This window comes from Monoraphidium neglectum (assembly GCF_000611645.1).
Source record: "Monoraphidium neglectum strain SAG 48.87 unplaced genomic scaffold scaffold00195, whole genome shotgun sequence".
In the NCBI taxonomy this organism is placed as follows: Eukaryota; Viridiplantae; Chlorophyta; class Chlorophyceae; order Sphaeropleales; family Selenastraceae; genus Monoraphidium; species Monoraphidium neglectum.
The window spans coordinates 30,756-39,562 of record NW_014013433.1 but is presented as its reverse complement, the minus strand read 5'-3'; the positions used below and the strand labels follow the sequence as shown (position 1 = coordinate 39,562).

At 64.4% G+C, this 8,807-nt stretch overlaps 2 protein-coding genes across 2 annotated transcripts in view; both read right to left on the bottom strand.

Annotated features, from left to right (window-relative positions):
• Positions 1-243: 243 nt before the first annotated feature.
• MNEG_1859 (hypothetical protein) lies at positions 244-514 on the bottom strand (the record flags this gene model as incomplete). The annotated part of the gene is made up of 1 exon (XM_014049669.1): positions 244-514. A coding segment is annotated over one exon (271 nt), but the record flags the coding sequence as incomplete, so codon positions are not given.
• A 1,475-nt stretch (positions 515-1,989) lies between these two features.
• MNEG_1858 (hypothetical protein) overlaps positions 1,990-8,807 on the bottom strand; it is a gene marked incomplete at both ends in the record, with an annotated part of 8,823 nt that continues 2,005 nt past the window's right edge. Inside the window, 16 exons of the mRNA XM_014049668.1 lie at positions 1,990-2,157; positions 2,390-2,464; positions 2,666-4,256; positions 4,545-4,642; positions 4,927-4,963; positions 5,170-5,216; positions 5,537-5,596; positions 5,896-5,998; positions 6,174-6,246; positions 6,424-6,499; positions 6,719-6,776; positions 7,020-7,088; positions 7,266-7,411; positions 7,685-7,759; positions 7,986-8,123; positions 8,322-8,480. Of these exons, the coding sequence (XP_013905122.1) occupies positions 1,990-2,157; positions 2,390-2,464; positions 2,666-4,256; positions 4,545-4,642; positions 4,927-4,963; positions 5,170-5,216; positions 5,537-5,596; positions 5,896-5,998; positions 6,174-6,246; positions 6,424-6,499; positions 6,719-6,776; positions 7,020-7,088; positions 7,266-7,411; positions 7,685-7,759; positions 7,986-8,123; positions 8,322-8,480 (2,973 nt within the window). The remainder of the gene's footprint in view (positions 2,158-2,389; positions 2,465-2,665; positions 4,257-4,544; positions 4,643-4,926; positions 4,964-5,169; positions 5,217-5,536; positions 5,597-5,895; positions 5,999-6,173; positions 6,247-6,423; positions 6,500-6,718; positions 6,777-7,019; positions 7,089-7,265; positions 7,412-7,684; positions 7,760-7,985; positions 8,124-8,321; positions 8,481-8,807) is intronic.

The window sequence follows — 8,807 nt, the reverse complement described above, 5'->3', positions numbered from 1 at the left end:
GGGTAGGGTGGGGTGTGTGTGTATGTGGCATCAGTTGGGTGGGTAGGTAAGGTGGAAGGTAAGCAAAATACCATTGCCCAGGTTAGGGACTTTGACACATCAACCTGGCAAATGCGTTGATGCGGGCCAGGGCATTAGGTTTGGGCACGCGTTCGATGTCTCAACTTCAATCATGACAAGCCCTTTGGCAGCAGCCAACGGACGTGGGACCCCTGCGGATGCTCGCACACCCTGAGGCCCCACCTGTCTCGAGCACGATCAGCGTGTTGCGGCTCAGGGCCGTCTGGATGAGGTCCTCTTGGTAGGGCCGGGGGGTCAGGAGGAGAGGGCCAGGCCCAGGGGCCAGGGCGGCGGCTGGCTTCTCATCTGGGCGGCCGCCGCCAACTGCAGCAGCCGGCGCAGCGCTCGCGGCCGACGGATGCAGCGGCGGGACTGCCGCGCACGACGGCGGCGGCGGGCCCGGGTCGGGCGGCGCGGGGTCTGGCGGGGGTCCTGGTGCGGCGTCGGTGGCCATTGGGTGCGCCGGGCTGTTGCTTGGCGCCTGCGGGGCGGAAGATGCCGGTGTTGATTGCGCTGACGAGGCGGAGGTTGCGGTGAGGCGAATACCGCCCTTCAGGAGGGGTTTCTGCGCACCCTTGCTTACAGATGCAAGGCCTCAGAAGGTCCTCAACAGAATAGGGGTACACGCGATGCATGGGCGAGGCTGAGCGAACGCGCCGAGTGCGTTGACGCGCGACGGCCGCCCCTCACCCCTGCGCGCCACCTCACCATCGCTGCAACGAGGTTGCGACGCGCGCTTGGCGCACAGCCCCTGGGGGCCGCTGAACACTGGGAGGTTTCTCTGCTGGCACGCTGGCTTGCTCCAAGGAAAGCAGTGGAGGTTCTGCTAGGGCCTTGTCAGGCGAGGCACGCTACGGCGCTGGATGGCAGCGTGACGGCGTGATCACGCCTGATGGCTTGATGTGGCATCATAGCGCACCGCGACGCAATGCTTACATATTCATGAAGACGCGAATCAAACCAAGGTTGTTGAAAACGGTCAGATCGCGTGAAAGACACTGAGCACTTGAGCGGCCACCTCGCGGGGCGCGGTGCCTGCCAAACGAGTAAGTAGACGTCTTGTCAGACTTCTAAAGGTTATAGGGGCACATCAGCGCGCATGCTCGACTGCCGCGACCACGAGGTTGAGCCGGCGCAACTGCTCCAGGGTGCCCAGCGGCCACTCGTCATCCAGCCAACCACAACAGTTTGCTGATTGTGGAGGATGGAAGCTGGGTTTGTATTGCTGGTAAAATTCAATGCGTTGTACGGGGCCAACAAACCACTCACTCCATAGATGTTCGCAGGCCTGACGCAGACATGATGACGGCGTGCTGAGATGTTTGCATTTCAACCAATCGAGCATGGTCAGCTGTCCTTGCTTGTAAATGTGTATGTAAACAGTCCATATACATATGCTGTTGTGAAAAACGGCTGATCTCTGCAACAGCTTGGGACAGCACAGCAGCAAAACAACAGGCTGCATTGCCTTCATGGCAGGATCACCAAGAAGCGGATCAAGCAAGATTCTGCACTGCAGCTTGACAGGACAAGCATGTGCCGACGCTGGGCAGCTTGCTTGTGCAGCCACAAATAGCACGGGCCTGATGGGGTTTGAACCTGCATGCAGGCGCGTTACAATACATGTCGTCGACCCTATCTACACGAGGAAATGGCATGCAGCAGTGACATCACCCGTTTGAATGAGTCGCTCGAAGGCTTCAAGTGTGCGAGCGCCACCGCCGCCGAGTTGATCTGTTTTCTCAGTTAGAATGCAGAGCTCCGGAGTGCCCCCTGCCCTGAAACTCACCCGCTCCTCAAGGTTTGGGAGCAAACTGAACCCCACACGCCGTCGCCTTGCGCTTGCAAGCAAAGCCACACCACACATGACAAGCGTCGGGGCCACTGCCATGACAGCACGCCAAGCTCGCCCCCGCGCCTGTGCCGCCTTCACCCCTGGCCGGCCTCGAACTGCGCCTTCTCCACCTCATAGCGTGTGCGCGCCTCCCTGGCCAGATCCTCGTACTTTTTCTTCTCTTTGGGGCCCACGACCCTCCACATGGCGCCCAGCTCCTTTGCAATGTCTGCGACGCCAAAGGCGGGGTTCGCAGCCTTCACCTGCAACCACGTCACGCAGATGGTAGGGGTGGCTTGAGGGCACTGGCCACTGGCGAACGACCAGCGCACGGGCCTTGGTGCCGCGGCGGCGAGGGGTGGCGCTGTTCAGATGCAAGGCAGCGCACAAGGCAAAGCGCCTGCCGCGGTCTAGTTTGCGGATTGAGCTGCGGCATGGAGCAAGCCAGCGCCGAATGCGATTTGGCCTCTGTCCTGCCCGCGAGTGGCTCCGCACCTGGCCGCGCTTGTCCTGGCTGAAGAGCATGTAGGAGCCCATGGGGCGCTTAGGGGGCTTCTTGGCCCCCTTGGCCTTCAAGGGGAAGGGCAGAGCGCGCGCGCGTTGGCAGCCGGAAGCTGGGCTGCTGAACGACTGCAGGGGCGCCAGCCGTCGTGGGGTTCTCAAGGGATGGGGCAAGCCCGGGCAGGACGTCAGAGAGCAGATGGAACCCCTCTCCCATAAAGTCACGATGATGTCACAGGGACCTCCCCGATTCCTCATCGCCCGGTGTACCTGGCGCTTCTTAGCCTTGACTCCAGCCCCGCCGTTGGCCCTGCCGGCCGCCGCTGCGCCGGGGTCGTTCTCGTCCGCCCACCCGTGCCACGGTCTCGACAGTGGCCGCATGCTCACGTCCGCCGCCACATTCCTCGCAAACACGCGCTCCTGCTGCCACCCCACCTCGCAGCCGCCGCTGGCGGCACCCCCCACCTCCTCGTCCTCCTCGCTGTCTGGAATGACATCCTCTGGGGCGCGTGCCCACGCCGCTGCACGAGCTGGCGGCAGCGCTGGTGCCGGTAGCTGCGGCTGCTGTAGCGGGACGAGGTTGTGGGCTGGGTTGAGAGGCACCAGCACGGGCAGTGCCGGGTTGAGGGGCACCAGCACTGGCAGCTGAGTGTTCAGCTGCAGTCCCGCGCACTGTTGCATATCCTGATAAAGCGGCATGCGAGCTTGCGCTTGCTGCTCATACTGCTGCATTCGCTGGTGCAGGAGGTGCATTTGCTGGCATCCCTGCTGCTGCTGCTGCTGCTGCTGCTGCTGCTGCCGCTGCGGCAGCTGTAATTGCTGGGAACATGGCAGGTGCATCTGCGGCTGCACCTGCTGCTGCTGCTGCTGCTGGAGCTGCTGCAGCTGCTGCTGTGCCCCGACCAGCTGCTGCTGCTGCTGCTGCTGCTGCTGAACCTGTGGCTGCTGCCGCTGCTGTGCCTGCAGCTGCTGCTGTTGCTGTGGCTGCACCTGCACCTGCACATGCACCTGCTGCTGCTGCTTCATCTGCGGCTGCTGCTGCTGCTGCTGCTGCTGCACCTGCACCTGCGGCTGCTGCCGCTGCTGCACCTGCGGCTGCTGCCGCTGCTGCTCCTGCGGCTGCTGCCGCTGCTGCTCCTGCAGCTGCTGCCGCTGCTGCTCCTGCAGCTGCTGCTGTTGCTGTGGCTGCACCTGCGGCTGCTGCACCTGCACCTGCACCTGCTGCTGCTGCTGCTGCTGCGGGTGCTGTGGCTGCTGTGGCTGCTGCTGCCGCTGCTGCCGCTGCCGCTGCAGTTGCTGGTGCTGCTGCTGCCGCAACTGCTGCTGGTGCCGCTGCTGTTGCTGCAGCAGCTGCTGCCGCGGCTGTTGCTGTTGCAAAAGCTGCTGCTGCTGCGCATTCGGCAAGTGCTGCGGCCGCAGCATTTCCTGCTGGTGCTGCAGCTGCAACGCCCGCACCTGCGCCCGCTGCTGGTGCGCTTGCTGCTGCTGATGTTGCCACCACTGCTCATGACGGCGCGCCGCTTCCTGCTGCTCCGCCTGCTGCTGTTGCCGCTGCAGCACGGACGACTCGTGTCGGCGGTCTCTGATCCCCTCGTCCTCTTCCGCCTCCTCCTTCGCTACCTCTTCACCTTCCGTACCCTCGCCGCCTGCCTGTCGTTTCGCCCCCGTGTCAGCGACGCCAGCCCCAGCGGTGGCCAGAGCTCTTGCCGTAGATGGCGGTTCAGGCGCAATCGACGGCAGGCTGAAGAGGGGCTCAGGCGCCGCACCGACGGCCTCGCAGGTAGCGCGCGCGCGGTGCGCCAGGGCGAGCAGCTTCTTGGCGGCTTCGTAGCGCTCGTAGTCATTGCAGGGTGGCACCTCCCTGGGATTTGTAAAGATATCAAATGCAGGAGGACATTCATGCATGCTTTTTATGAATCTATCGGTGCGCACCAACACACAGTCTCCCAGCTGTCACGGTTGTCGTTTGCATAATCTCTGAGATGTTGACTAGCAGATGCGCTTGCGCGCGCCTGTGCTTTTGTGGTGATGTCCTGCAGCTGGAGTCCAGCAGACAGCTGGGTGGAAACAAGTACCACCAAGGGAAGGCCAGGCAGCCACAAGCGGCAGGAAGGCCACACATCAGTCATGCGATATATTTTTCACCCACCATAGGGTAGACAGGTGCGTGGACGCCCCCTGCAGCACCGCCGCCACGCCGCCGCGCAGCTGCGCCACACACTCGGTCGCCAGCTTGCGGACCTCCTCCTGTGGACGTTTTTTGTGGTCGGGTGGGTGGTTGGATGTGTTGAGGTCAGGCACGCACCTGCCTTGAGTGCAAGTTGTTGAGGTGCCACATGCAGAGCAGAGCCCTGCACTCCAGCTGCTGTGTAATATGGCAATTTGAAATGAAAGACGCAAGGATGCGCTCCCTGGAGCTGCACAGCGCCCCCTCAAAGCCAGGGTCCCAGCCAGCTGTTGCCACCCGCCTGCATGGTGTTGCACGCGCGCGTGAACATGCCGGCGCGCTGCGCCGCGCTCAGCCTCTCCACCATGAGGGTGTGCATCCGGTTGTAGCTGCCGCCGCCCCTGGACGGTGCAGTGCGCGTTGACGGCGGCGCAGCGAGCAGAGCGGCCTCAGTGCCGCGTGCTTGCGACGCTCCAAGCACTGTGCCGCTGCCGGCAGAGTTCGTGCCCGGGCGCAAGGGCCCGCAGTGTGCGGTGCGCCCAGGTTGGGGGGTGGCCCGACCCCCAAAATGCTGACACCCGCATCAGCGTCACCCCGTCAACCGCACCTTTCGGCGGCGCAGGCGTCGTAGGCGCCCTGCATGGTGCGCCGGACCTGGGCGGCGCATGGGGATCGAGGGCAGGCGGCGCCCATGAGGGGCAGCGGTGAGTCGAGCGCATGGCGGCCTGTGCCAGCGGCCTGGCTTGGGCCACGTTTCGATTTGATAAATCACACTGGAAAAGGCATGCAGGGCAGCTTGTGGGGGTGTTATTGCTGCATCCCGGCGCCCTGTCTGCCGACCCAGGCAAGACCTCTCCGCTGAACGCCCGAAACCCCACCGCTGGCGATGTGCAACATGGCCGTGCACAGACACTGCCCGTTTGAGCGTCCATGCACCAAGCGGATCCAGCGCCCTTTGCCCTGAACCCTCTCACCTCTCCCTCCAGGACGCAGCGTGAGAGGCTCTTCTGGCGGTCCTCCACCAGGGCCACCACCTGGCGGTTTTGGGTGTGGGCAGGAGGGCGCGACAGGGACGGGTGGCGCCTCGGCACGCATCGAGCGCAAGTGCGGCAGCTGGCTTCTCAGGGACTCGCCGGAAAGCGAAAATGGCCGGCGGGGCAGAAGCCCTCCGCGATCCCGTCTGACTCAGCACACTGCTGGTTGTGTCCATTGGGTCCGGTGCCCTGCCCTGTCCGCGGCTGAACAACAATCCTAGCCCCTGGCAACAGGCCCTGTGACGCCCCACCCAGGTCTAAGATCACATCTCCCAACGCCCACGGTTCCCGCAGCCCACCTGTCCTATTGCGCCGTCTAGCCGCCGCTGCTCGTTGCGCGCCACCTGCACCAGCATTGCAGCAAGGGGCCCTCCCTCCAGGCCCAGGGCAACCAGCGACTGCCTGAGCACATGGGCGAGGGGGCATCCACAGTTGGTTGCATGTCGTTCTGCGGAAAAGAAGCCGTCCTGCATGTGCATCGGGCGCGCCGGGCCTTTCAGGGCAGCAAGCAGCTCTCACGGCGCGCGCCGTATGCGGGCCTCGTGCGAGAGGCCATGCGTGTGAGGTAGGAGCTCACTGGAAGGCCGCCAGCGACAGCCTGAGGGAGCTGATCACGCCTTTTGAGAAGTTGGCCAGCAGCAGCTCGGTGCCTGCGGGTGCGTTGGGGGTGCACACGTAAGTGACAAAGGGGCACTGTGTAGATACCGGTTACAAGGCAGAGGCCTAAGTAGGGGCAGGGCAGGCTACTACCAATAGACAGGGTTGAGGGTTGAGGGTTTAAACCCTGAACTGTACAAATGAGAAGCGCAAGGTGATGCAGCGCCCACCCTGGTTGAAGGTGGCGTCCCAGATCACGGCGCACGCGTCCAGGATGGGGCCCACCAGATCACCGTTGAAGTTGATCTGAGGCGGAACCGGGGGAGGGAGGCAGGGGTGTGGTTTTGTCAAGGATGCCAGGGGGCGTCAACCCATGTGCCAAGGCCAGCACAGGGTGTCCTCAGGTCCCTTCACTACAGCTTGGGGCGAGGCAGGCCGCCAGGTGCATCGGAGCCGTACTGCAGCCACGGAGCCCAGCGCGGTCACATGAGGGGGGCGTGCCATTAGCACAGCGGACCTGCCCACCTCGCCAGCGCTGGGCGACACATAGGGGCCCCCGTTGCGCCGCACAACCGCCTTGTAGCTGCATGTGCGGGGTGACCACGTTGATTTTCCGGGCGTATGACAAGACCTTGTGAGGCGCAAGCCCCCGAGCAAAGAATGCGGCTGATTGGCGCAAGCACCTCAAGCAAGCTAGGTGGGCGTCCCGAGCATCCTCCAACCGGATGCCTTCGCCGTGCTTGCAGTCCGACCATGTCTCTCAGGCCCGGCCCAAAGCCAGCTCAGCGCGTCCCCCCTCAACCCCCCGGTGGCCCCCGCGGCTCACGTCATGTAGTAGAGCCCGCAGCCCTTGCTGCCGCTGCTGCTGCGCCAGGCGGCGACCGTGGTGGGCGCCCTGCGGTCAGCTTGCGCTGCGGGGGATTTGCATGGGCAGGTGTTTGGGGGGTGAGCGGCGCAAGTGCAAGCTGAGAGCAACAGGGAGCCCTGGGCGCCCGGGTCTCCGTTGCAGAGGAGGCAGACGCCACAAGATACTTCTGTCAAGATACTTTTGAGAACTGCAGGTCGGTCGAACACGGGCCCCAGAAATGGAAAGGCGTTCATGTCGGCTCTCGCCCTGGTGCGCTGCTTGCCTGCGCCCGTCGTCAGGCGCGGCCCCAGGCCCTGGTGTATCCAGCTGGACTGCAGCTGCAAGGTCCAGGCGGTGGTGTGGGCGTCCAGCTGCGGGGCGCGGCGGCGTGGGCAACGGGAGGCAGGGGCCAGAAATCAAGGTCTGTGGGTGGGGCCAAAGAGGGGCAGCATGGCGTGCCCTGCTTGCAGCCTGGGCGAGCTGCCAGCCGCACGTAGTGCTGGGATGCACGCCAAAATGCAGCCGCAGTGAGGAAGGAACCTGAACGGCGCTGCGGCAGAAGTTTTGTGCGGCAACTTGCCGCCGCCTGACGAGTAGCATAGCGCGGGGCCGCGCGCTGTGCGGGTCGCGGCTGCGGCGCGAACCTGGCGCTTGAGGCCGGTCTGGGTGGACTCGTAGGCCTCCTGTATGGCGGGTCCCAGCTTCTCAGTCACCTGGCCCTGCGGACGGGACGTGCGGTGACATTCATGCGGGGTTTGGGTCCAGCTGGGCTACGTGAAAGCCCATGACAACGTTCTGCCATTGCTGCTCAAGCTCTAATAAAAGGGGGAAAGCGACAATTGCCACTTTGCACTCTGATAGCTTGGCCAGGGGGGGGGCTGGCCTATGAGCACTTCGCGGGGATCCACAGGGAGGCCGCCCGCACCCAGCCGCCCCTCCGCCGACGCCTGGCACACGCGCCTGGTTGAGCAGCGCGCGCCCCGCGGACACCACAAAGTGGCTGAGCTTGCCGGCCAGGGCCTTGAGCGCCGCCGCGCGGCCGCGAGCGGCGATCTGCCGCGCGTGGTCCCGCAGCTCGGGGATCTTTGGGGGGAAGGGGGCATCAATTGATGGCTGGAATTGGCAGCGGTAGAGGGGTCGGCCAGTGTCTGCTGTGCCTAGGCCTTGTGTAGAAAGCAGAGGTGCCGTGTGTTGGGACAGCAGGCCCTTTCCGCCTGTCACGGGCAACGGCAGAGCTGGCCGTCATCAAAGCAGGGCGGCCACGCCATGCCAAGCCCGCACCCCGGTGTCCCGCAGGTGGGTGAAGGTGTGCGGCTGCCCGTCACGGCTGCGGCGCCTCTCCAGCTTCTGGCAGTCCGACGCCGATACCGTGAAGACAGGCAGGTCCAGCTCGCCGCCGCGCGGTGCGCCCGCCTGCTGGTCGCGCGCTGTGTCGTGCATCTGGTGGTTGGGGCAGGGGGGCCATGTGTGGTGTCGGACTGTCAACAAGCGGCGGGTGGGACAGGAGCGGGTCTGCTGGGAGGGCAAGAGGGCGCTGCAGTGAGCTTTCCATACTCGCTTGACTGCATGACCCAAAATGCGCACTTCCAAAACTGGCCCGCAGGGACTGCATTTGCAGCTGCATGCCGCGCACACCTAGACTGCTGATTTGCGGCTGCGCGCCCCACTCAGCATTGGCAAAGCATGCATGCTATTCATCCATCGCCTCAACAGTTCCATCCACCCTGCCGCACTCAAACCCCTCTTGTCTGTCTGATCCCTGCCCCC